This window comes from Zootoca vivipara, chromosome 4, assembly GCF_963506605.1.
Source record: "Zootoca vivipara chromosome 4, rZooViv1.1, whole genome shotgun sequence".
NCBI classification, from domain to species: domain Eukaryota; kingdom Metazoa; phylum Chordata; class Lepidosauria; order Squamata; family Lacertidae; genus Zootoca; species Zootoca vivipara.
Genome location: NC_083279.1, coordinates 97,146,089 through 97,173,995, shown reverse-complemented (window position 1 = coordinate 97,173,995; position 27,907 = coordinate 97,146,089). Strand labels below are relative to the sequence as shown.

The following is a 27,907-nucleotide window of genomic DNA, read 5'->3' as shown; positions in this document are numbered from 1 at the left end:
TAGGGCAGGGCAGGCTGGTGTTGTATATGCACACGGAACTGCTTTTAAGACCAGTTCACAGAATGGGGACGAAATCTGCTCGAGAGCTCTATTTGTGTTGATTTCAAAATCCAGATATCTTTGAGACTACACTACTAGACATTTTGCTTTGGCGCCCACAACCCAGGTTCCAGGAGCCATTTGGGGAATTGCTTTTCTATTCCTAGTTTCTAACACTGTCAGAAGAAGCAGAATATTTCTTCACAACGGAATGGGACAGGTCCTCCACCAAACGTGAGAGCAGCAGCCCGGCTCGGGGCACATTACAGCTCAGGTCTTGATAACACCTTAATACACACACACAAACTCAATACAAGCACACACAAACTCAATAAACTGGTTGGGTCTGCCCTGTACAGAGTGCAGAAGTCTAAATTGGTACAGGTGACGCAATGAGCTTTTGCTTAACTCCAGCAGCAGAAATTGTCTCATGTTACAGCACACTGCAGAAGCACGCCATAAAGATTCCATCATTTATTACGAAAACAAAGACTCATTGTGAGCACATTGGCTTTTGCAGCAAACACAGAGGTCCACTTCCACCGTGTCGTGGAACGTTGCGAAAAGATCGACAAGGATCAGCCACAAACCCCGATGTAAAACGGGTATTTGTATTGTGCTTGACTCAGCTCATTTGAGAAAGCAGGTCCTCTAGTTCTGGACGTGCCTTCAGCCGAACCTTGAAGTCTTCTTCCGTGTGCTGTGGAGGGACAGGGAGGCAAAAACAACAATAGCAGGACGTTATAGATATTAGCAGGGACAGCTGGAGACCCCAGAAAAGTGGCTATGCTTGACGTTTGGGAAAGAGACCACAAAGGAGGAAACAAGTTCTCAGAAGTACTAACTAGAAAGGTTTGCTGTTTATCGCAACTGCCACTATTAGCTTCGAAAGGAGACAAGCAAGTGGCAAGAAGAGCTCTCAAGTGAGATGCTTACTCTTCACACACTTTCAAGGCGAACTTTTGGGGCTGAAATAAGACTGCAGACCTCTGATGTCAATGCAGGTTTGTAAAAAACTAGGGTTGCCATATTCCCCAAAGTGAAAATCTGGACATATTTGTTGAGAAATATATTTTCTGAATTTTAACTGATTTTTTTTTGGGGGGGGAATTAATCTTCCCCCTCCCCTTGCCATATGTCCGACATTGTGCCGATTTGCCGAAAATCTGCCTGGATGCCATTTTACTGCTCAATTCCTGGATGTATGGCAGCCCTAAAGTCCAACATCCTGTGCTCAAAGCATCCAACCAGATGCCTTTGGAAAACCAGCAAGCAGGATTATACACTCCTGGGGTTTCCAGCAACTGGTATTCAGAAGGATTGTTGCCTTCATCAGACTGAGGCCATTACAGCTGGTAGCTATCGATATCCCCCTCCTCCACGAATTTGTCTAATCCTCTTTCAAAGCCATGCAAGTTGGTGCCGGGAGATCCCTAGTTTAAAGCTTCTGGATAGCAGATTTCTCTCCTTGTGCCAAATCCCATTCCTTAAATTACCTTAACTCAGAGAAGCTAGGAGCTATGCTGTGGAGGGCCGCCCAAGATGGCCAGGTCATAGTGGAGAGTTTTGACTAAACGTGATCCACCTGGAGCAGGAACTGGCAAGCCACTCCAGTATCCCTGCCAATAAAACTCCATGGACAAAGACCTTAAATTTTAGAGAGGATAACTAGGGCTGCCATACGTCCTGGTTTTCCCGGAGACATCCGGGATCCCGCTCCTGAAAATGGCATCTGGGGGAATTTCCGGAACTTGGCAAAATGTCCAGGGAAACCCAGATGTATGGCAACGGAGTGATTTCTTGCGGAAATCATTCTTTCTCAGCGAGGGGCTGGCTCATGCCAGCCACCTCCCTCCCCAGTGCCCTCCAATATTTCTTTCTCTTGCACTTGTCAGCTCCCGCAGCCCCTTCCCTGCCTCCGGCAACCCTAAAGGATGAGGCGAGCGATGGAGATGTGCAATAGTGTGTGTGTGGGGGGGTGCCCCAATGGTGGCGGTGGGGGGTGTCTGAGTTTTTGCTCTTTGGAATATGACCACCCCAGTATAAGCTACAAAGAGGGCTGACTAAGCAAGGAAGAATTGCATTATTTTGCTCTCGCCGCTGTGTTTTTGCATAAAGCTGTTCACCCACTGTTTACAGTTAGCCTTTCCTTCATACTGTTTCTTAGGAAGAGGCAAGGAAACGTACACCCCCCACCAAGTAGCAATTCATCATTTGCCCCAGATCTTATTCCTGCATTGCAGGGGGTGGACTAGTTGATCCTCAAAGTCCCTTCCAGCTCTAGGATTCTATGCCCTGAAGAATATCCGCCCCCTGTTACAGGCAGCAGAATAGAACCATCCTGGGCATGCTGCCTGAACACTTCTCAGCTCAGACTTTCCTGTTGAGCAGATCTTCTCCCCAAAGTTATTAAAGGCAGCCTGCTCTTCCTGAGCCTTCATGGCTCTGCTTCAGGTTGCTGCCTGGGATTTACTCAGTAATGGGTGCCTGTTGGTGCATAAATTGGGAACGAAATGGAGGAGGAGGACGACGCGCCGTTAAGGAGCTGGGCCTCAGCGCAGAAAGGCTTTTGAGGCAAAAATGATGCTGGCGATTTTTTGGAGAGAGTGAGTAATCAATAATAATAATAAATATATAGAGAGCACAATCTCCCTGGGAAAGTTCTGCATGAGCCACATTGGAACAAGAGCAAAGCTGGTCGGTTGTCCAATGGGTCAAGGCCTCGTGCAGCCTTCCCAAGGGGCGGAGGAGGCCTTGGAAAACTGGCAATCTGGCAAAGGGTTCCTCCCACTGCATAATTCATTTTAATTTTTTTTAAATGAGCTATACTGAGAATAATACGCTGAACATCTGGACATGGGCGGCCATGTAAGATTGAGAATACATTGTAAATTCAATTATAACCTCAAATTCTGTGCTCAAAGCAAACATATGCAAATATGTGTGGTGCGTGGTAATTTGCCTACAGTGGTACCTTGGTTCTCGAACAGCCTAGTTCACGAACAACTTAGAACCCGAACGCTGCAAACGCGGAAGTGAGCGTTCCAGTTCTCGGATTTTTTGTTGGAAGTCGAACGTTTCCTGAGTCCTGAGCTTCCATTTTTAGTGTTGCGCTTCTGTTTTTAGAGAGATCGCGCCTATTGGGCGGGTGAGGAGAAGCGTCCCGGCAGGGCTCTGCAGCCCAGCCGCTAGTGGTTAAGAGCGGTAGACTCGTAATCTGGGGAACAGGGTTCGCGTCTCCGCTCCTCCACATGCAGCTGCTGGGTGACCTTGGGCTAGTCACACTTCTCTGAAGTCTCTCAGCCTCACAGAGTGTTTGTTGTGGGGGAGGAAGGGAAAGGAGATTGTTAGCCGCTTTGAGACTCCTTCGGGTAGTGATAAAGCGGGATATCAAATCCAAACTCTTCTTCTTCTGATTGGGGCGGTGGGGAGAAGTGTTTTAGGGGTAATTCTTCAACAGCCTGGAACGAATTAATCCATTCTGCATTGCTTTTTATGGGAAAACACACCTTGGTTTTGGAACGGAATGTTTTGGATTAAGTTCGAGAACCAAGGTACCACTGTATTTTGCTTGATTCTGGTCATTTCCATTACCATCGCAACCGCACCCATTTGGTTTAAACTTCCCCCTCGTTTGTTCTGGAACAAATTTCCTGTGGTGCAAAGGGACCAGGCAGTAAAGACACCAGTAAAGGTTCAAATCTGCTGTGAAGCTCGTCTCAAGAAGTCACCATTTCCACATGAGCCCTGCTGGGTCTGAGCAAAAGGTCTATCAGGTCAGGAATCTCTCCTCCTAGCAATGGGCAAGCAGGTGCTTCCGGCAACCCCACAAGCAGGGCACGGCGACAACAGCCCTCCTTGGTTATTTGTCTCCAGCACCTGGCATTCCAAGGTAAACTGCGTCTGAACAGGGAGGCTCTGTATCATGGCTGCTGAGGAGTTTATTCCAAAGAGGTGTCGAACTACCAAATTCAGGAGGGAGGGAGGGTGTGTGTGTGAGAGAGAGGGTGTGTGTGTGTGCGTGTCCTGGAGCACTTCTCAGAACTTGCTTTTTAACAATGGTTTAAAAGCCAGGAGCCACAATGCTAAAGCTGAATGCTTCAGTAAGAATCCACATACCTCTTTCACTAACAGATGGACTCCTTCCGGCTGATTATTCTGAAGGATTTCCAAGAGAATAGGAGCGAATGCAGCACTCAAACCGCTGATCTGGAGGGGAAGAGGAAAAAAGAAGCGGAATGGATCATTATAGGGGATGGGGAAGAGACACACACACCCAAAAAAAAAACCTGGACCTATTATGTTATCAGCATACATCATTACGATCAGGTGAAAGGACACAAAGGCTTTCAGAATCATATAATAAGAAAATCAATTTTTAAAGTGTGGGAAAAGTATAAAGACTTATTAGAACAAAAAACGCCATGGTGGCTTTCCCCGTTAGAAGCAATATCTTTGAAGAAAGTGAATATGAGGACCAATTGGCCAACATATAGAGAGCTGGTTACAGGTAGGTAGCCGTGTTGGTCTGGGTCGAAGTAAAATAAAAAAATTCCTTCAGTAGCACCTTAAAGACCAACTAAGTTTTTATTTTGGTATGAGCTTTTGTGTGCATGCACACTTCTTCAGATACACTGAAATAGGAGTCCCCAGGCACTTATGTAGAGAAGGGGTGGGGAGGGGGAGGGGAGGGGGGATCACTCAGAAGGGTGGTGGAAGTGGGTGATTGACTGACTGATAGCTGTTGATGACCGAAAACGACTGCAAATGGTTTTGCATGAAAAAGCAAGGGTTGAGATGGCTGAGGATCGCTTATCATGTATAATGAGATAAGAATATCTCTGTTCAAACCAGGTCCCTCCATGGTTTTGAGCTTGGTGATAAGTTGTAATTCAGCAACTTCTCTTTCCAGTCTATTTCTGAAATTCTTTTGTAGTAAGACAGCTACTTTGAGATCTTGTATAGAATGTCCTGGGAGATTGAAGTGTTCTCCTACTGGTTTTTCTGTCTTCTGGTTCCTGATGTCAGATTTATGTCCATTTATCCTTTGGCGTAGGGTTTGGCCTGTTTGTCCAATATAGAGAGCTGAAGGGCACTGTTGGCATTTGATGGCATACACAATGTTAGAAGATGAGCAATTAAATAGTCCTGAGATGGTATGTTGGATGTTGTTGGGGCCAGTAATGATGTTGTCCGGGTGTATGTGGCAGCAAAGTTGGCACATATAGAGAGCTGTTAACCGAGGTAGAAAACCAGGTAAAATTAAAAGATTTTGAAGAGGTGAGAGAACTGGTAACAGGTTGGTTACAATATCATCAATTAAATGATTTTTAAAAAAAAATTGATAAAAAGAAAGGTTTTAGTTATGAGTTATTAAGATTTCAAAGAGAGATTTTAGAAGATAATATTAAATTATGGTTGAAAATGTATAATTTGCTCCTGGAATAGGAAACTATGAACAGGTCTGTGATGATACAATGGGCGAAAAATGTGGGACGTAATATACAAATGACAGACTGGGACAGATCTATGGAAAATAGATCTGAAATTTACGGCATGTTTTTTTATTGAAAGAAAATTATATGAAAATGATGTACCGGTGGTATTTGACCCCAGTAAAACTAGCAAAAATGTACAGAACAAGTAGCAATATATGCTGGAAATGTAAAGAAAAATAAGTTACCTTTTATCATATGTGGTGGACTAGTAATGTAACTCAAAATTCTGGGAAATGAGATATAATGAAATGAAAAAAATGTTCAAAATAACTTTTGTTTAAAAACCAGAAGCCTTTTTATTAGGAATTATAGGTACCGAGATCGCAAAGGACCAGAGGAAATTGTTCATGTAGGCTACAAGGGCCACCCGGATGTTACTAGCCCAGAGATGGAAGGAAGAGACAGTTCCAACCAAAGAATAATGGCAGATCAACTTGATGGACTATGCCAAAGTAGCAAAATCAACTGGGAAGCTCGGGAATCAAGAAGACCAGAAATTTTAAAAAGAATGGGAAATGTTTATAATGTACATACAAAATCATTGTAAACAGGTCAAAACATTAGCAGGATTTTAAATATACTTGTAACAGAATGTATAGATAACATAGGAAGATGAAAAATTGGAGAAGCACTGATATGCAGTTGAAAATAGAATTCAAAGGACCCATCGAAGGCATGGGGGGAAGTCAGGAGACTCAGTGTCATCTCGATATCTGTATTTTGTACTGTTTAATGTTATATGTTTATATTTTGGAAAATCAAATAAAAAAGATTACGGGAAAAAGAACCGATTTCCAGCAGGAACCAAAGGCACAGTGTGAAACCAGGATTCCTATGTAGGTCTGCCGCTGGTCTGAAAAGAGGTGTTTCTTTATTACTGTCATATCTAATCCTTCAAGAGGATAGATGTTTCTTCCCCCGTTTTATACATGGAGGAAAAGACTTGACCTATGCCAGCTACTGAGCTCCCCAGCGGGGTATCTCTGTTCTGGTCTCCTTTGTCCAACACTCTCTTCCAAAGGTGGGAAATTAACCTCCCCTACCCTCTACTGTGGGACGCAGGTGGCGCTGTGGGTTAAACCACAGAGCCTAGGGCTTGCTGATCAGAAGGTTGGCAGTTCGAATCCCTGCAACGGGGTGAGCTCCCGTTGCTCGGTCCCAGCTCCTGCCAACCTAGCACTTCGAAAGCACCTCAAAGTGCAAGTGGATAAATAGGTACCGCTCCGGCGGGAAGGTAAATGGTGTTTCTGTGCACTGCTCTGGTTCGCCAGAAGCGGCTTTGTCATGCTGGTCACATTACCTGGAAGCTGTACGCCGGCTCCCTCGGCCAATAACGCGAGATGAGCGCCGCAACCCCAGATTCGGTCATGACTGGACCTAACGGTCAGGGGTCCCTTTACCTTTACCCACTACTGTAATGTGTGCAGAAGAGTTCGACCAAGATGATCCAAGCAGAGCAGGGGGACTTTAAAATGACTGCATCTCTAGCACTGCCCCTGTTGTTTTTAGTGTACTCAAAAGAAGAGGGACGCGGGTGGCGTTGTGGTCTAAATCATTGAGCCTCTTGCGTTTGCCGATCGGAAGGTTGGCAGTTCGAATCCCCACGACAGAGTGAGCTCCCATTGCTCAGTCCCAGCTCCTTCCAACCTAGCAGTTCGAAAGCACACCAGTGCACGTAGATAAATAGGTACCGTTTCCATGCGCTCTGGTTTCTGTCATGGTGTTCTTTTGTGCCAAAAGCAGTTTAGTCCTGCTGGCCACATGATCCGGAAAGCTGTCTGCAGACAAACGCTGGCTCCCTCGGCCTGAAAGTGAGATGAGCGCTGCAACCCCACAGTCGCCTTTGACTGGACTTAACCATAGAGGGGTCCTTTACCTTTAGCTTTTACTCCAAAGAAGTCCCAGTAGTGGTGTATGGAAGTGAGAGCTGGACCATAAAGAAGGCTGATCGCCGAAGAATTGATGCTTTTGAATTATGGCGCTGGAGGAGACTCTTGAGAATCCCATGGATTGCAAGAAGATCAAACCTACCCATTCTGAAGGAAATCAGCCCTGAGTGCTCACTGGAAGGACAGATCCTGAAGTGGGGGCTCCAATACTTTGGCCACCTCATGAGAAGAGAAGAATCCTTGGAAAAGACCCTAGTGTTGGGAAAGATGGAGGGCACAAGGAGAAGGGGACGACAGAGGACGAGATGGTTGGACAGTGTTCTCAAAGCTACCAACATGAGTTTGACCAAACTGCGGGAGGCAGTGGAAGACAGGAGTGCCTGGCGTGCTCTGGTCCATGGGGTCATGAAAAGTCAGACACGACTAAACAACAACAACCAAAGAAGTCACAGGGAATTCAGCTGAAAGACTGCCGGGCTACATGATGTCACCATACTATTTTTTTTTAAAAAAAGAGGAAACTGGGCAGGTGAGACCTCCTACCTGAACAACACGTTGGTGGGTTGTAAGTACAGCATCCCGATTCAACTTGGAGCCTTGCTCCTGCATCAGCATCACCTCCATGGTCTTGGTGGGCATCGCATAGCTGTGGAAACAGCAGCTCAGTCATCAGCATTCCACAGGCACGAAAGGGGAGAGTGAGAGAAAGAGAGACTTTTGCACTATTCAGCAGAAAGAACCGAACTTCCAGCCCCAGGGAGCGAGGCTCCTGGGAGGGAGCCTTCATGACAAATTAGCGATGCAGACAAGATTGGCTGCCTTCTGTGATGGATCCCCCACCTCACTGCTTAAACCTCAGAGGCTCTCCCTGTGCTTCTCCACAAACGGGAGAAAAAAAAAACCTCCAGAGTCCAAACTGGACTTGTCTCCAGAGTACCTCAGGCTCTGCGTTCGAAACCTATGGCCACCAGTGGAGTCTCCCTCCCTGGGTTCCCTACAGCTACAGTGTGCCTTAGGCAACTATGTGGCTCCTTCGGCTTCGCTAACCAGCCCTTTGTATGACAGGAGAAACAGCAAACAGTTTCCTCTTCCCCAGGAAAGCTTTGTTCTCCCCTCTTTGTCACACCTCTGAAGGTACTGAGACACTGCCGAGTCAGTGAACGTTTAAGCACATTTGACTTTATTATTTAACTTATAAACATGAGTTTCTTTGGTTCTTAAAAGCACATATCTTCTTTTTATTTAACACAGTTTTCTTCATACAGCTCCTGCATCCCACTCTCTACCAACTCCCTAACTCCCAACTGCCAACTGCCTAACCACCTCTCTCTCGCTCCCACAACCCTCTCCCCCCGAATTAACTCCCTCCCATTCCTTTTAAAACCCTGGCAGTCCCGCCCCTCAGGAATGGAATGTGTCATTTATCCAGGAGGTTGGGCTTTAACTCTCTGCACCCTGGAGTTCTTTTGCCCACCAGGCCATTCCGTCACATTTTCTCCCCTCCCCCGAAAACCCTTGCGCAGGCATACTCAAAATTATCAGAGTAATGCCAAAGCAGGGAGATAGTATCTGGAAAGCTCTGGCTTACCTTCCCCCAGGTGTTCTATATACCTAAACCTGTGTTGCAACTCTCAATTCCCCTGCTAAACTTACACCTATACATGCAGTTAACCTAGACTTCAGATATACACACTTACATATGCACTATACACTTTAACATTATTCCCCAATAATACCCACCTATGTATATATAGTGTAAAATTAAACCTTTCCTTCTATTCAAAAATCAGGGTATTTCCTAAAAATTATACACTAAACATTTATGTGTCCCAACCAAAACAGAATTGATTCCATACCATCAAAAACATTTTCTACCTTCCAGCATCCTTTAAATTACATTGCTGCCTTAAAAAGATCAAGTTGTCACCTTCAACCAAAGCACAATAGATTCTCCCCCAAACGATGAAGGCACTTGTTCTCAGCAATTCTTCTTGCGACACCTAATAAATAAAAAGAAACCCTCTTCCCACCAGTCAATGATGACTTTAGAAGGAATAAGTCTCAATAAGAAGCGCATAAGAATGTCTTTAGCTGCATTAGTCAGTGGGACTCCTGACGTCTCTGCATTGGAAGAAAATCGTTGCACTTTAACAAGTCCTTTTTCCTCCTCCTGCCGCATCGCTTTTCCTTCTTTGCGCTGCACCGGCCATGCGTTGAGCAGATCTTCTGTCTCGCCCCGACGACTCTGCAGACAGTTTCAGATGGTACTGGAACATGCCTCTCGGTGCAATAGTCCGGCGCAAGCAAATCTCAAGCCGCTTTCGGGCAATCATTTTCCTGTGGGCCTCGCGCTGTTTCCAACTCCTAGCTGGAACATACTCAGCCTTAGCAGGATCACAAGATGACGAATGAGGAGCATGTTTACATATTCGAGCTGCTCCTTTGCCACACATGGGATTCCTGTTCATAATCAGGTATACAACCCCTGATGTCGAACATTGCTGTGCCCTTTGCGCCTGGCCAACAGCTTGCCTTTTAGTCTCTGTCACATAGCGATGCATCTCCAGGATGCCAGATACAACCACTGGATGTACCATGCTCTCTTCCTCCTTCCTTTCAGGCAGTAATAGATGTAACAGTGCACTGGTTTGCTGTCCATCTACCAGCTCAGAAGGGCTATAAACCTTGCCTTCCTGAACAAGTAAGTCAAAACTTAACACAGATGGTTGCCGACGTTCAGCCACCCTGTAATGCTGGTGATAAGGAAAAGGTGTCACAGATGAGGTCGGTGTTCCCTCATTCTTTTCACTAAGCTCCTTGGTTTGTAGGAAGTTATTTGCCGTCCCTACACAGCTAACTCCGCCAAGTGGCAACACCTCCTTCATACCCAAGTCGGCTATGAGCTCCTTAGGTAAGCTCTGTCTTGCTAAATCATTTCCATTGACTTTGAACACAGTCTTATCTCTGTTCTCCCTCAGAGGAATCTCCTCTGGTAATCTTAGGGCTCCGTCCCCGAGGTCTAAAATAAAACTGTTCTCCCTTTTAGAACCTCTGGTGTCTTTGTTTATAGCAGTCCAGTAAATTTGGTTTTGGACTCTCTCCTTTTGGCTTATTTCAAAATGCGCTGTTGTGGGGGCATCCTGTGCCAATTGCGGCTCTTGCAGACTGATCTTCTTTGGCATCACCGATTGCTCTTTGCTTTCCCACTCCGCTGCAGTTTTGCCTATCTCAGATTTACTAATTAGTGGTTCCTCCTTTATACAAGAAACCCTGGGCCTTTCTACTGACACCACTGTGCCGTACTGCCCTTTATCTTCTTCACACAGTCCCTTTAGAGTTTCATCTTCCCTCTGTTCTGCTAGGAACTGGGCCCTGTTGGCAGTTATGGTGGTTACAACTGACATTCTCCCCAACATTCCGTTCCCCTCAGGATCGGCTTGGGCTTCTGGTATGGCAGTTAATGGATTCCCTTTTGCTGAGGTTTGGGCTCTAGTGATAACTTGAACCTTAAATTCAGGCTTGATCACATCATTGCCTATCAGAAATGGTGTATCGATGTTATCCCAGACGCCCACTTTCCATTTTCTCCTCACGCCATTATAAACTATATCCACTTCTGCTACCGGAACCTCGAATTCAGGACCCCATATTCCCTTTAGACTAAAAGTTTGGTCTTTGAGGTACTGATCCTGTGTCACACAGTGTGATCTAACAAGACTCACTTCTGCGCCTGTGTCACGTAAACCCAAATATTCTTGATTATTTAAAATCACTGGCTCCATAAAGTCTTTATTAATCCCCTGATCAGCTCTCCAGACCTGCCTTATGTTAGCCACAGTCTCTGAGGCACTGACAGTTGATTCTGGGTTACTTTCCTGAGGTGATTTTTTTACCTCAGCTTGGGTTAGCAACTTTACTGACTTGGTAGCCGTGTTGGCATTTTGTTGTTTTGCTAATTGCGGGCATCTTGATCTTATGTGACCTTCTAATCCACAAAAATAGCAAGATATTTTTCTGACTACTGGAGTGTCTGCTTTGTCAGGAGCCCTGTCTGCTTTCTCCCCTTTTTCATAAGGCTTCATCTGCCTGTTCTTTGGCCACTGCCTTGGAATCAGCATTTCAGGACAGTCTCCTTCAATCTCATCTAATATTAAAGCCATTTTGGCCACATCCATCAGCCTTTTGTCTTTAATAAACCAGCGTAGATTCATAGGGACGTGTTTATAAAACTGTTCCACACAAATTAGCTGTTTTAATTCTTGGAAGCTTGTCACCCCGCTCCCCTGAATCCACCTGTCCAGCAAACGATCTAGCTTGCTTGCCAGCTGAGAAAATGTCTCTTTGGGACCTCTTTTTAGTTCTCTAAAGGCTTTTCGGCTTTGATCAGCAGTTAGCCCACAGCGTACTCTCACCCGCTGCTTAAATATCTCATAACTGGATAGTTCAGTATCCCTTAAGTCTGAGTATATTTCACTCAATATGCCACATATTTGAGGCCTCAGATACATCATCCAGTCCGCCTCAGCTATTTTTAATTCCTGACAAATGCGTTCGAAACTGAATAGAAAGCTTTCGGCATCATCCCCATTTACATATTTTGGGAATCTCTTGAGGTTTGCTGAGGTAACCTCCACATTTTCTCTATTTGGAGCTACCTCTCCTCTTAATTGAATCTCTTCCAAACGCATTCTCCCCAGCTGTATCTCTTTTTCCATTTGCAACCTCTGCATTCTCTCCTCAGCCGCTATCTTTTCCCTTTCGCTTTCAATTCTAGCCTTCTCCTTTTCACTTTCAATTCGAGCCATTTCAATTTTTAGTCTCATCATCTCTAATTCAGAAATTGGGCTCCCCTCAGCCCCTTCTGTCCTCTCATCCCCTTTAGCCTCTCTTGCTTTTCTTAAATGTGCCATTTTCCTTCTCTGGAAAATATCGTTTTAAAACTCCCACAAACTTCAACTATGGTTGTGGATTCAGATCACGACGCTGCCACCAAAAAATGTGATGGATCCCCCACCTCACTGCTTAAACCTCAGAGGCTCTCCCTGTGCTTCTCCACAAACGGGAGAAAAAAAAAACCTCCAGAGTCCAAACTGGACTTGTCTCCAGAGTACCTCAGGCTCTGCGTTCGAAACCTATGGCCACCAGTGGAGTCTCCCTCCCTGGGTTCCCTACAGCTACAGTGTGCCTCTCCCTTAGGCAACTATGTGGCTCCTTCGGCTTCGCTAACCAGCCCTTTGTATGACAGGAGAAACAGCAAACAGTTTCCTCTTCCCCAGGAAAGCTTTGTTCTCCCCTCTTTGTCACACCTCTGAAGGTACTGAGACACTGCCGAGTCAGTGAACGTTTAAGCACATTTGACTTTATTATTTAACTTATAAACATGAGTTTCTTTGGTTCTTAAAAGCACATATCTTCTTTTTATTTAACACAGTTTTCTTCATACAGCTCCTGCATCCCACTCTCTACCAACTCCCTAACTCCCAACTGCCAACTGCCTAACCACCTCTCTCTCGCTCCCACAACCCTCTCCCCCCGAATTAACTCCCTCCCATTCCTTTTAAAACCCTGGCAGTCCCGCCCCTCAGGAATGGAATGTGTCATTTATCCAGGAGGTTGGGCTTTAACTCTCTGCACCCTGGAGTTCTTTTGCCCACCAGGCCATTCCGTCACACCTTCGTTAAGTGGAGCGCAACCGCCTGCCTTAATGAGGCCTGTTGGCGCTAAAACTCCTACCTCTTTGCCAGCAGAAGTGGAAAATCTGCATTGAAAATGGTTTCTGCAAAAACCAGCAAGGCGTGTTTGTTTACAGGTCTCGTCCCAAAGGCTCATGGGGTGGGTGTAATGCAAGAAAAAGCAAGTACGTGCCCCATAGGTTTATTTTCAAGATAGCCAGTGTGCTGCAGGAGACACAGAGTGCTCGGTTGGGTGGTTTCATGAGACATAGCAACATCCCTGTTTGAGCTCTGAAGTTCCCTGAGTGGGCTTCAACTGGGAGAAAGTTCATTAAAATTTGAGGCCGAGAAAGCTTGATCTTTGCAATTTGCAAAAACAATGCACATTTGCATATAGTTTATAAAGTGTCTCTCTTTCTAGTAGCCCTGGAGAAGGAAAACTAAACTAAACCCAGATACCCTGAGCAACTTCCCCTCCGGTTTAAACAATCTGAACATGCTATCTCCACAGCATTAATGCCTAGGAACTTGACTTGAAGTGAAAGTTCCAATTCTAAGATGGCAAATCTCCTGCAATCTTAAAAAAATGATGTCTGGGGCTTATTTATTATTTTACAAATTTATAGACTGATTTGCAGTGTAGGGCAATCAAAGTGATGCAGAAAAAGATAAAAATAAGATGAAATACCAAAAAATTCAAATTCTATAAGCAAGCGGTACCATTTTTACCAGCTTTACAATAAAACCGTTCCTGCAGATGTATGATTACCGGTAACATGTCATAAGTGACGGGGTCACAACACAGGGAAAGCCTCCTTAAAGAAAAACATATGCAGTAGATGTCTGAACATCACAATGCTGGGCAATTGGCTGGTAACTCATTCCAAAGGGCTGGAGCTACAACACTAAAAGCCTGGTTTCGTTTACACACTAAGTGCACCTCTGGGGCATCCAGTACTCTCACAGTGCCTCCTTTGAGGAGCACAGTTGCCCAACAGAGATGTGTGAGGTGAGGTAACAACAGCACATGTACTATTCACCTGGAAAGGTCTCAAAGGAATAAACATCAATGTGCAGTTAGCTCAGGCATCCCCAAACTACGGCCCTCCATATGTTTTTGCCTACAACTCCCATGATCCCTAGCTAGCGGGACCAGTGGTCAGGGATGATGGGAATTGTAGTCCAAAACATCTGGAGGGCCGAAGTTTCCGCTGTTTGTGAACTGGAAAAAAAATGGGGGCTGTTAATGTGTGTGATCCATGCAGAAAAGCGACACCAAGCACATAATTTGAAGACATGAGACACTTCTAGCTTTCATTCTTATAGAGAGAGAAGTTTGAAAATATGTCTAGCATTCAAGAGGTAACAGATTATGAGCCCTGCCAATCTACCGGTATTATCCTCCATAAACAACCAAAACCACCACACACTGGCTGGAAAACGTAGCAAGGAATTTACTCGAAAGCTAATCTAAAGGAATGAACTTCATGGTTATTCAACTAAGCCAAATAATTAACAAAGCCATGGATAGGTCAGAGTCACAGAATTAATGCGCTGTGCAAGATAAATGTTTACGCAACTGAACCATTCAGCAACAGGCTAGATATTCAACAAGGTCCTGATGCCAACAAAAAGTTCACAAATAATCGTGGGTGGAATGATAATGGAATTCTTCAGAGGTTTAAAACAGAAACCTCCTGGATGTAATCGAAGAGGGTGGGCGAAGAATGCAGTGGTAAAACACTCACAAATCAAACACAATCAGGGGGGGGGAAAGAAACATTCCGATACGCAAAGTGTATTCTGTGCTCACAACCCACAGCACACCTTGGCATTTCACTCGATGGAGAGAGCACCAAGTTGTAACTCAGCAACAAAGCACTTGCTTCGTATGCAGAAGGTCCCAGGCTCAATTTCTGGCATCTCGAGGAAGGCCTGGGAACGTGCTTCTTCCGACACCCCTGGAGAGCTGCTGCCAATCAATGTACAAAACCCTAAGGTCTAGCTCTCTATATATAGCAGGCAGCTTCCTATGTTCCATCTCACAATCCAGCTAGCCTTCGTTCCGATTTTATCTACCACCTTTAAAAAAGCCCATTCCACACATTCCTTTAAAGATATCTTCTCGTCCTACTTTTGGGAGGTTTCTCGTTGCGGCGGAACAAAGCCAGCTTGCTGCTCTGCCCGACCTGATCAGCTCCTGGGATTTTCAAAGAGCCAAGCAGAGGGAAAAGGTCAAGCTGCAGAGGGTGAATGGAGCCTTTGTCTCTGAACCCTGGGCAGGGTAGGGGAAAAATAGGTCCATCCATACAACTGGAAGAGCTCAGGAGAGCTCAAGAGAGAGAGAGAGAGAGAGAGAGAGAGAGAAGCAGGTGCATGCTGAACAGAACCCTCGTCTTTTCTAAGATGTCCAAAATAGAGTACAATAGTGTTTTTTTAATAAAAAAAATAACACCCAACAGATTTCAGAATACTACAATGGAAGACAATCCCCTTTCTTCCTCAAAGATAATGGACCTAGACACCACAGTACATTTGTGGAATCTGAATGCCTACTGTCAGGGGGTTGTTGCGACTACTCTAGAGTAACGACGCTCCGCATTCTTGTCTTTAGACAGTTTTATTTAGTGCAGGCTATTTACAGTGAGCTGGGTATATACAACATGTCTACTCAGTCCGATGCAGAATCCAGCATTGGACCGCCCCTGGACCTCCTCCAGCATAAGAGTCTCGGGACAGCAAATCTCTTTCCCCTCCTTCTCCTGCGTAATTCCGGAACCGGAGGGGGAAAGGGTCTACGCTCCATGTTTTCCTTCTCCCCCCTTTCCCCCTCTTTCTCTTCCTCTCTCCTGTGTAGCAAGGGCTCTCCCATGCTGCCAGAGCCCGGGCCCTCTCTCTCCACTTCCTGACTGGACTCTTGAGCGTCCTCGCTGCCCTCGCTGCTTGTGGAGGAGCTGCTTCTGATGAGGGGAGGAGGATCCCTATATTCTCTTTCCCTTACAGTTTGTATCAGCAGGAAGCATCCATGCCGTGGGGGTGGGGGGGTGGAGAAAGAGGGCCAGCCTGATTGGTCAAACAGCACTCGGAAAGTAAGCACTGAAGTGGTGGGAAAGAGTGGATGGTAGGATCCCAGCAGATTTGAATCCAGTTTTGGAGGCAGCGGGGAGCGTGTGTGACTACATGCTACAGATGCAATCCGACGATGATTGTTGCATGAGAACCGACATACCGTCAGGACACATTGCAGCAGCAGGTGAAGCAGATGAAATGCATTTAGGTGGCCACCTAGACAACAAAGGTGGGGATGCCCTGCGGCATTCTGGGGTTTCAAATGACAAATCCTCTGAGAATAATTAAGATTATTCACGCTTCCAAACTCTGAACTCAGCAATTTGGCTTTTCCCATTTTGCAGTTTCCTCTTAGAAGGGGACGACAGAGGACAAGATGGTTGGACAGTGTTCTCGAAGCTACGAACATGAGTTTGACCAAACTGCGGGAGGCAGTGCAAGACAGGAGTGCCTGGCGTGCTATGGTCCATGGGGTCACGAAGAGTCGGACACGACTAAACGACTAAACAACAACTTCCCATGTATTGAAAGGCGCTAGGTTGGCAGGAGCTGGGACCGAACAACGGGAGCTCACCCCGTCACGGGGATTCGAACCGCCAACCTTCTGATTAGCAAGCCCTAGGCTCTGTGGTTTAGACCACAGCGCCACCCACATCCCTATATAAATCATATTTTGATTATGTATTTTGCGGTTTTATATTTTGATTTTATTCAGTGAAGTGCCCCGAGACCTTGGGGTATAGGGCGGTATATAAATTCAATTAATAATAATAATAATAACCCCACTTCCCGCCATCCACATGCCTCTTTTTTCCCCTTTACACTGCCATGTTTTGCACCAGCTTTCTTTCAACTAGCATCAATAGATAAAACTGGAGGTGTGGGGGAGAGAGGTAGCAGTGAGAGAAGAGAGACAGACATCCCCTCCCGTATCCTATGCCTTCCTGCAGCACTACTCAGAAGTAAATCTGACTCTGTATACAATGGGGCTTACTCTCAGGTGCATTTACATAGGATTATCATTGCTGCAGAAATTATACCTTTATACCTGACAGTAAGAGCTGTTCGACAGTGGAATTTGCTGCCAAGAAGTGTGGTGGAGCCTCCTTCTTTGGAGGTCTTTAAGCGGAGGCTTGACAGCCATATGTCAAGAATGCTTTGATGGCATTTCCTGCTTGGCATGGGGTTGGACTGGATGGCCCTTGTGGACTCTTCCAACTCTATGATTCTATGATTCTACTGTATATTGCTTTTAATTATCACCTGCCCCAGGAAGGTGACCTTTGCCAAATGAAATCGCAAGAATGCGTTGCAAGATCAGAAATACCGAATATAAAAGTGATAGGCAAGGGGTGAAGGGTGGAGACAGATGGCTGGCGACGCACAAACTACTGATGCTTCATCCAGCCCATATCACAGAAACAGCTCCCCTGCCCCTTTAAAAAAATTTTCTTGGGGGGGGGGGAGCAGGCAATCTCCTTGCTGGCTTCCTGCAGCCAATCTGAAGCCTCGCCAGCGTCACAGCCCACCCAGAAGCCGAGTCAGTGTTGCAGAAGTCAGTCCCCATGCGGCGAGGCGTCCGTAGCGCGCGGGGACTGAGTGGGCGGCAGGGTCCACAGGCTGGATTTACGAGCCTGGGGGGGGGCACACCCGGCCCCCGGGCCTTAGTTTGCCAACCCCTGCTCCAAGAAGTCATTGGACTACAACACCCACCCTTCCTGACCACTGGGCCCCAAGCTGGCTAGGGGCTGATGGGCACTGGGAATCTGGCAGGCCCCAGGCTTGGCAGCCCCCAACATTCCACCACACGAGACAAAGCGTAGATCTCTCACTGCAGATCACAGGCAGGGATCCAGCAGATATCTTTACCTCTCCTCCACTCTGATGGAGTGTCGGTTGCAGAGCTTGTGGACGTACTGCGCATAGTGCTCAACCAAGGTCATGTCGTAACCGGTCATGACGATGTTCAAGACTCCATACTCGTATTCTGTCCCAGGGTCAATCTCCTTCATTTGCAATTGGTCCCTCCTTCTCTTGGGAGCCTGAGAAGAAAGAAGCAGAATTCTCTCAAATGCAGCTGGGAGCACCCGCAAATGTAAAGCATGGCATGGAGAAAATGGATCAAGTGGAGCTTTTCTCCCTCCTAACGCTGGAATTTCCTCCAACAAAGAAGAAGAATCACTACCCTAAGGAGTCTCAAAGCGGCTAACATTCTCCTTTCCCTTCCTCCCCCACAACAAACACTCTGTGAGGTGAGTGAGGCTGGGAGACTTCAGAGAAGTGTGAGTATCCCAAGGTCACCCAGCAGCTGCATGCGGAGGAGCGGGGAATCGAACCCGGTTCACCAGATTACGAGTCCACCGCTCTTAACCACTACACCACACTGGCTCTGTGGCTGAAAGGTTCGGGGCAGATAAAAGGATGGGCTTCTTCACACAGCGCATAGTTAAACTATGGAACTCCCTCTCGCAGGAGGCAGACTTGGAAGGAAATTCATGGAGGAGAGGGCTACTGATGGCTACTACCCATAATGGCTATGCTTTGCCTCCACAGTCAGGGGCAGCAATGAATACGTGTCCAGAAGAGGGCAACCAAAATGGTCAAAGGCCTGGAAACGATGCCTTATGAGGAACGGCTTAGGGAGCTGGGTATGTTTAGCCTGGAGAAGAGAAGGTTAAGGGGTGATATGATAGCCATGTTCAAATATATAAAAGGATGTCATATAGAGGAGGGAGAAAGGTTGTTTTCTGCTGCTCCAGAGAAGCGGACACAGAGCAACGGATTCAAACTACAAGAAAGAAAATTCCACCTAAACATTAGGAAGAACTTCCTGACAGTAAGAGCTGTTCGGCAGTGGAATTTGCTGCCAAGGAGTGTGGAGGAGTCTCCTTCTTTGGAGGTCTTTAAGCAGAGGCTTGACAGCCATCTGTCAGGAATGCTTTGATGGTGTTTCCTGCTTGGCAGGGGGTTGGACTGGATGGCCCTCGCGGTCTCTTCCAACTCTACGATTCTATGATTCTATGATTCTATGAATACCAGTTGCTGGAAACCGCAGGAGGGGAGAGTGCTGCTCTTGTGCTCGAATCCTGCTTTCTGGTTTCCTACGGGCATCTGGTTGCTGGACTAGATGAACCATTGGCCTGATCCAGCAGGCTCTTCTTATGTTCAGCTGATTCCCTGTACTGGGGTCAGAGTAGGTGGGGAAGAGCCGAAATTGTCTTGGAACAATTAAAATCTTTCCCGGCTCTTGACAAGCTAGGACAAACTGCTCCTATTTCAACTTCTGCCTTCAAGACATTCTGCCCAGATGAATGATTGGTTCATTATCTTTCCAAATTGCAAAGGCCTCCCCTTTCAGTTTTCTCGTTCTCCGAAAAGTTCCAGAGTGGCTTTCCATCTCTGCTGCTGCTGCTCGGCAACGGCACACAACTCAATTTGTGCTGCTTCAAGTGTGAGCCTAACGCCCTTTTCTGCTACTGGAGGGCGTCTAGGGTGAGGCAGAAGTGCCAATCTGGAGCTGGTGCAGCAAAGGAGGAGGAAGAGAAAAAATAAACCTCGCCTGCCATCTTGGCCAGAGTGAGCAGCAAGGCTTGGGACCGTGGCAATTGTTGTATCGTTCCTTGATTGTATCTCTATGCCACTTTTCAATGAGATGAATCCCAAAGAGGTCGCCTGGGGCTTAGGATTGCTCTGCCCATATATTTTGTGTATGCAGTTTGCTACACGGATAAGAACATAACAACAACATGCTGGATCCGGCCAATGGCCCATCTAGGTAGTCCAGCATCCTGTTCTCACAGGGGCCGACCAGATGCTTGTGGGAAACCTGCAAGGGGGACAACAGCGCTCCCCCCTCCTATAGTTTCAATGAACTCAATGAAGTAAACTACTCGGCGCAGTGGGAAAACAGTGAAATGGACAAGAATAATGTATTAATAGTTCAGATTAATAAACTCCTTCCCTCCAAGGAGTGTACAAAGTGTACTACGTCCATTCTTGTCCTATAAAAAGAAACACAACAAGCTCACTAGGCTGAGAGTCCTCAAAGACCTGCTCCCTGCTGGCCTTTTCCAACCTGGCCTGGGAGGGCAGAGTCCGGACTGACTCCAGCTGCAAAAACTGAAGCTGCTGAACAGATTTGGATTTTGGTAGCTGCTGCTATTGATTTTTTTGAATCTTTACTTTTATATCTTATACTGATTTACGTGGGAACTGTTCAATGATGGCTGTGTACTTTTCGATGTGTCCCATTTCTTGTTTAGGACTGCATTTGTTAGGTTTGTAATTGTGGAAATCTTTTCATGGTGCTAGGCGCCTTGAGCATGGTTTTATCTATGGAAAGGCAGCAAACAAATTAAATGGTGGTGGTGGTGGAGGAGGATACTGTTATTTTTACATATCTTTGCCATTTGAAAAAGAAATCCTTGCATTGGTCAGTAAGTTATTATTCCTCTGAAGTAGTGCCTGCACTCTTGTCATTCCAGGCATGTGATGTTTTGTGGTCTACATCTTTTGTTTTTCCTTGTTTTTATTAATTCTTAACATCAAAATCACAAAAAATATTTTGGGAGGGAAAGAAAGGAAATACAACAGGCGCTCTTCAACTCCACCAATCCTCATCAAATGGTTTACACTGAAGGTTTTCCCACCAATCTCTGATTTTTTCTTTCTTTCAAGAAACTGCCCAATCAGCAGAGTCCAAGATCAGAGGTGCTTACCTCTTTGGGAAGCAGGTATCTGAACCGGCCAATGCGATGAGTAGGCTGGGACCTGTAGTGCCGGGGGCAGTCCAGCAGCGTGCTACCTTTGGGAAACAAAACAGGCACAGTTAGGTCCCTTCGGAAACCTTAAACCCACTTGCCAAGCGCTTTTTGAACCAAGCTCCAAGGAACCCAGCAAATTGGGCGTTCCTTGGTGAGAACATCACCACGGCAAACACGTTTTCCTGAAAGACAGTGTCAGGCGCCTTCTGTGTTGTTCACCTGTGCCACAGGGTGTCACAAGGGGGTGGCAGGAGCTGCGCAACATTGCCCAGGTCCTCACAGCCGCTGCGTTAAATAGCAAAGACACTGGACACTGGGGAGAGGTCCCAAGGACATAGAAAGAGGGAGAGTGGATGGGTATCCAAAGGCTATTTGCTTTAACAAGCCCTTGCAATCCTATCCAATGCATGTACATTCAAAACCCCAAGCTCAAGGTGATTAATCAGGGTGGATTTGATTTACTGTATTTTTCCGTGTATAAGATGAGCTTTTTTGACCCAAAAACGAGGTTCAAAATTTAGGTTCGTCTTATACATGGGTAGTGCTGAGGGGGGACGCACAGATGGTTTTTTGGCGCGAGCCCGAGATTGTAAGTGGTGATTGGCCGCTTGATTGCTGGGGGGGGGGGTGCCGAAAATCACTCACCCACCAGAACGCAGCACACAACCGCTCGCGTCTCTTACAATTGCCGCTTACAATCTCGGGCTCACACTTCGTTCCAACAGGTGAGCAATTTTCGGCATCTCCTCCCCGCCCCCAACAATCAAGCGGCCAATCGCCGCTTAAAAACTAAGGCTTGCACTTCGTTCCGGCGGGTGAGCGATTTTCGGCATTGGCTGCTTGATTGTTGGGGGGGGGGGAATCCTGAAAATAAATCGTTCACCCGCCGCAACACAACACACAACCACACATGTCGCAGTCAATTCAATTCTTACCTATGGAACATACAGGATTCCTTCTGGACGTTTTTAAGGCGAGACTAAAGAAAAAGAAGAAGAATGTTCATCATTACAGGCTCTTGATGTCTCTGTCTGCAAAATGTTTTGAAACTTTTTTTCTTTTTTTTACTGTCTGTGTCCATTTTATTTTATCTTTAATAATTTTTTTATTATTTTCAATTAATTCACATTACACGTTAATTGCCATATACCTTCAACATTGCACATAACTTGAATATATTATTTCTGCAAATTCCCCACATCTAACCCTGCAACCACCTCCCCTTATACCCATGTGACTTCCTTCACCCACATGCGTGTTTCGAAACTTTCTTAAGGCTGACATTTAGCACCTTCTTAAGCATAACGACAAAACTGCATGTTAGGGAAGGGCCCACAAGGTGTTGCCTACAGATAGGATAGAGCAGGCATAGGCAACCTGCGGCCCTCCAGATGTTTTGGCCTACAACTCCCATGATCCCTAGCTAACAGGACCAGTGCTCAGGGATGATGGGAATTGTAGTCCAAAACATCTGTAGGGCTGAAGGTTGCCTATGCCTAGGATAGAGCATCTGCTTTAGACACAAAAGGTTCCTGCTTCAATCTCCAGTGTCTTGGAATGTCCCCTGCCTGCCGAAAACCCTGGAAAGCCACTGCCAGTCACTCTAGAAAATGCTGAGCTGGATGGACCACTGGCCTCACTCTGTATAAAACAGCTTCCTATGTTCCCCATTGATCAGCATGGGGGATTTTGGAGTCAGCACAGGTGGCAGATGACACAAGCAAAAAGATTCTCAGTAGGAAGTCGCTGGCCTCAAAAGCCAAGTGTACATACAGTCATATCTCGGAAGTCGAATGGAATCCGTTCCGGAAGTCCGTTCGGCTTCCAAAACGTTCGGAAACCAAAGCGTGGCTTCTGATTGGCTGCAGGAAGCTCCTGCAGCCAATCGGAAGTCGCAGAAGCCCCATCGGACATTTGGCTTCCAAAAATAGTTCGCAAACTGGAACAGTCACTTCCGGGTTTGCGGCGTGCGGGAGCCAAAATGTCCGAGAACTAAGCTGTTTGAAAACCAAGGTACGACTGTACTTAGAAGTAAGTCCCATTAATCAAAGTACCGTACTTTTCCCTGTATAAGACCACTTTTTTTTTACTGAAAAGAGTGTTCAGAATTTGGGTTTGTCCTGTACACGGATAGTGCAGTGGGGGGAGTGCAGTCGTGAGCAGGAGGTTATCAGCGGTGATTTGGTGGCTGCGGCAAGGAGTCCTGTTGATTGGCTTCCGCTGCGTCAATTGTTTGTGCGCTTGCCGGCTGCTGGTTGCGATTGGGCAGGCAGTTTATGGCTTTTTTGACGCATGAGATAGGCAGCGCTTGTCAGTACGGTGAGTGATTTTCGACATCCCCCCCCAAAAAAAGCTCAACAACTCTGTGCAACCCTTCCCAAAAAAAGGAGTTGGCCATTTCCCGCCATTTTCTTAAACTGGAGTCCCCCAAAATAGGGGGGCATCTTATACATGGGGGTGTCTAATACATGGAAAAAATATGGTATTTTAAAACTGTAGACCACACTGGATGCCTTGGAAGAAAGGTGGAATATAAATGCAATCAATCTATAAAATAAACATCAAAATGGACTTAATTCTGAGTAAACAGACAGAGGGTCGGGGCGAATCGTTTTCTCCCTTTTCCCTGGTTGTACATCTGACTGTGGAATAAAGCCCCAAATGAGGACATGAGACTGCTCCTCCAGTGTAGGCATGCCTTAAGACCAGGCCACAATCCCTGATCTCTTTTGGTTATTTTACTGCTACCACCCTACCGACAAGAATAAATTTGTTCAGGATAGGATATTATGTTTGCTTCAACGTTAATTCACCTTACCTGACAAGCACAGGCGTCTGTTTTAAAAGGGGTCCCTTTCCCAGGTAGATGGCCTAGTGGGATGGAGAGTGGGGAGAAAAAAAGAAATATACCCTTAAAATGTCAAGAAAGACGGCAGAGAGTTTTTCAGGGCATTGATGGCTCTTTGGCAATCTATTCCAACATTCACCTCCTACTTCAAAGCTCCACATTTGCAAGCCACCAGCAAACTTCTCAACCTGCTATTAGAAGCCCTAACGGCTGGTGTTCACAAAAGAACAACAGGAAGACAGATGAGTGCAACTTCTATTTTTGCATCCTCTGTCACTTGTACTTGTGTATTTCCACAGCGTAATCTTCAGGGGGATGGGGAACACGCTAGGCTGGATTTACTCTTGAAGCCACAGACTCGTCTTCAGCTCAAGATGATACACATGCACTTAAGTCAATTTATTTCAAAATCTGCCCACTGGCTTTCAATCTTTAAAAAAAAAAGGAAAGAGCAGATCTGGGAGGAAGTTCCCAAGTCTGCACCTGTCCCTCATCATACATTACATGCCAACAAACATGTCTACATACATAGTACAGAAGAGTATGCCTATTAGAGTAAAACTGTAATATTTTTTAAAAAATTCCTTCAGTAGCACCTTAAAGACCAACTAAGTTTATATTTTGGTATGAGCTTTCGTGTGCATGCACACTTCTTCAGCTTCTTCAGAAGGGTGTATCTGAAGAAGTGTGCATGCACACGAAAGCTCATACCAAAATATAAACTTAGTTGGTCTTTAAGGTGCTACTGAAGGAATTTTTTTATTTTGCTTCGACTCAGACCAACACGGCTACCTACCTGTAACTGTAATATTTTTTAAAAGCCCATTCTGCCCAGAACAACAGTTTACACTTAACTTGTTTCGATGATACGGACAGCGATAGATGAGAAGCTGGAAATCTACTACAGTATTGCTGTATAAAGAATGACACTAAGGAATGGGCAGGCTGAAATGGAAGCACAGATGCATCTACTGTAGGAAGATTTGGCCAACCTGATGCCCTCTATCAATCCTGACCATTGGCCAACCTGACTGGAGATGATGGGAGTTCTGGTGCAAAATATGAGGAAGGTGGCATGAGAAGGTTGCATGGGCCATGCAAGGGCAAATGAAAGGTGAGATTTAGGAAATGGAGGTGATAAGAGAGAGAGAGAGAGAGAGAGAGAGAGAGAGAGAGAGAGAGAGAGAGAATGGAGGAGTCACTCTTACTTGTTCCAAGGAGAGAGAAGAGGAAGCAGTGGATTTCCTGGTATCGCCATGACCCAAGAGCATGGATCAAGGCAACAGAGTGTACCGCAAAGGCAGGTTTGCAACAGAAAAGTGTTCCTCTGCACCAACTGGCACTGATCAGGAGCTCCCAAAAGGAGCCAATTCTATCGGGCTTGCAATCTGTGCTGAATTTTAAAGGCGCCAAAGGCAAGCCGTGCTGGCAAAGCAACATTTAAGAGCATGCTTTAAATTTAAAGCTTTCAATTGTTCCTTTGCAACCAAGGCTTTACCCATCCATACCCGGTGTTTTATGGGCTAAGTGGGCATGGCCGAGTGGGGGGTGGAACAGCCCTTATTGGACCTACCACACTTCTGCTTGTCCCATGCCTAGGAAGCATGGTCCGAGCAGTTTTGTGCTTGACTCGTGCTTTTTAGGCATGGGTCCAAGTGATTTCTCACTTGCTCCAGTCCTTTCCCAGTGAAAACCTGCTCTTTAGCTCTAAACTGGAACAAACAGCATTCCATGGAAAACCTGAATTGCCTTTTCCCCCCGACTGAGCGCTAAAGAGCAGTTTTCCCTGGGAGAAAGCAGGACAAGAGGAACTGTAGACAATCCCTAAACCAACATTCTTAGAATGCGCAAATCCTTGGGTAACTAGTTTGCCTCAAGATCCCTAGGTAGCAAGTTGCCCTTTGTTATCTATTTGCATCAGTGAATGAGGACATGTTGGTTGTGGAGACAGGCAAGCCTTTGTAGGTCACCTTTGAGTCCTGTGTTGTGTAAGCAACTTGGGTTTCTTATAAGGCTCCCAAGACAGTTCCAAAAATAGAAGAGGGAGAACACATGACTTCACGTCCCCTTGAGGTTCCTGCTAACCAGAGGAAAATAACAACAATGGAAAGGTGGCAAGGAAACAGCAGGAAAAGGTGGGGGGAGCTACCTGGGGTTAAAACAAGCAATCAAAGGAAGGATCCTATGAAGTTTGAACTTCCTAGTTTCCTGGATGGATTAAACAGCTTTGAATACCTTAGCGAGGACTCTGAAATGACCTACATAGATCAAAAAGGCTAGGCCTGCCATACGTCAGGAAAATTCCTGACATGTCCTGGTTTTAGAGTGTAAAAATGGCGTCAGGGGGATTTTGCCGAATGGCCAAATGTCAAGAGAATGTATGGCAACGCGATGGAATAATCAGTAGAAACAGCTCAAAAAGCTTTAAATCACTATTTTTGGGGTAGGTTTCCCTAAAAAAGCTCAACAATGTTATTTTTTGAAATACGGTAACCCTAAAAAAAGGCTGTACAACTGTGGTCCCTTGGAGACAAGCATTTAAAGACCTAGCTTCCTGTTGGGAGGAGAAACCTGGGACAAAAAAGGCAACCAGCATCAGGCAAATACTGGAGGAAGGAAGCATCATTAACTACAAACTCCTAAATTTGGGATCAGCTCTAAACCTTTTGTAGGGCTTTGTAGTCATAGAATTGTAGAGTTGGAAGGGACCCCGAGGGTCATCTAGTACAACCCCCTGTAATGCAAGAATGTCAGCTAAATCATCCTTGATGCCATCCAACCTCTGCTTAAAAACCTCCAAGGAAGAAGAACCCACCACCTCCCGAAGAAGTCCGTTCCACTGCTGAGCAGCTCTTACCATCAGAAAATTCTTCCTGGTGTTTAGTCAGGATCTCCGTTCTTGTAAGCCATGGGTTCAAGTCCTACCCTCCAGAGCAGGAGAAAACAAGCTTTCTCCATCTTCCATGCGCCAGTCCTTTAGATTAGAGCTTTCCAAACCCTCACGACACATTCATGTGTTGGCTGTAGTGTGTAGGTGTGTCTCACAGATGCTCCCTACGCTCTTCCCGGGGCTGGTAAGGCCTTAGTTTAGTAAACTAGTTTGCTATTAAAATTGAATTGCTGTGCCGCAAAAATGATGCCTGTCTAAAAAATGTCTCGCCAGCATGAAAGGTTTGGAAAGCTTTGCTTTAGATATCTAAAGGTGGCTAACATATCTCCACTCAGGTCTCCTCTTTTCCAGGCTAAACATACCCAACTCTATCCCAACATGACCCGGAAAAACTGCGGACAAAGGCCGGCTCCCTCGGCCTGTAAAGCGCTGCAACCCCAGAGTCGTTTGCGACTGGGCTTAACGATCAGGGGTCCTTTACCTTTTTTAACCTCCCCAAACCCTGCAAGTCAGCTCATCCCACTCAAGAGAGGATCCACGGCAAATTAAAGGGAAATTTGCAATGCAATCCTATACCTAACAAGGTGCCCCATTGAGAACATATGTGCACAGCTTAGAACAGGCATCCCCAAACTGCGGGCCTCCAGATGTTTTGGCCTACAACTCCCATGATCCCTAGCTAACAGGACCAGTGGTTGGGGAAGATGGGAATTGTAGTCCAAAACATCTGGAGGGCCGAAGTTTGGAGACGCCTGGCTTAGAATCAATGGCACTGACCGAAAAGGATTCTGGGACTGGCAGAGGGATATTGCAGGCATAGGCAAACTCGGCCCTCCAGATGTTTTGGGACTACAACTCCCATCATCCCTAGCTAACAGGATCAGTGGTCAGGGATGATGGGAGTTGTAGTCCCAAAACATCTGGAGGGCCGAGTTTGCCTATGCCTGAGCTATTGCTTTGACCAGGGAGGCTGGTAAGAATCGACGCATAAGAAAAGACTCATGGGAGTGCAGTAAGAATGTCAAAACGCCCCGTCTCTCTCCTCATCCCTCTGCCCACCCAAAAAAGCGTACGTACTCTGCCCAGAGCCGCGTTCATGCTCCCCAGCCGCTCCTAGAAACCCTCCAGGCGGTAACCACGGCGACGCAGCGGGACAAGCGCGAGTCTCTATGAGTCCACCGCCGACACACGCCCCCCCAAGCCTCTTGCGTGCAACGACAAAACGTGTCCCCCTTGCTC

The 27,907-nt window shown here is 46.2% G+C and overlaps 1 protein-coding gene across 1 annotated transcript; it reads right to left on the bottom strand.

The window, feature by feature from the left end:
- Nucleotides 1–500: 500 nt before the first annotated feature.
- On the bottom strand, nucleotides 501–27,907 carry MRPL48 (mitochondrial ribosomal protein L48). The gene is made up of 8 exons (XM_035115187.2): nucleotides 27,746–27,907; nucleotides 23,749–23,801; nucleotides 21,866–21,909; nucleotides 20,886–20,971; nucleotides 18,037–18,209; nucleotides 7,970–8,072; nucleotides 4,159–4,248; nucleotides 501–739 (listed from the first exon to the last, which is right to left on the bottom strand). Exons 1-8 carry the CDS (start codon nucleotides 27,764–27,766, stop codon nucleotides 665–667), a joined length of 645 nt encoding a protein of 214 aa, XP_034971078.1. The 5' UTR covers nucleotides 27,767–27,907; the 3' UTR covers nucleotides 501–664.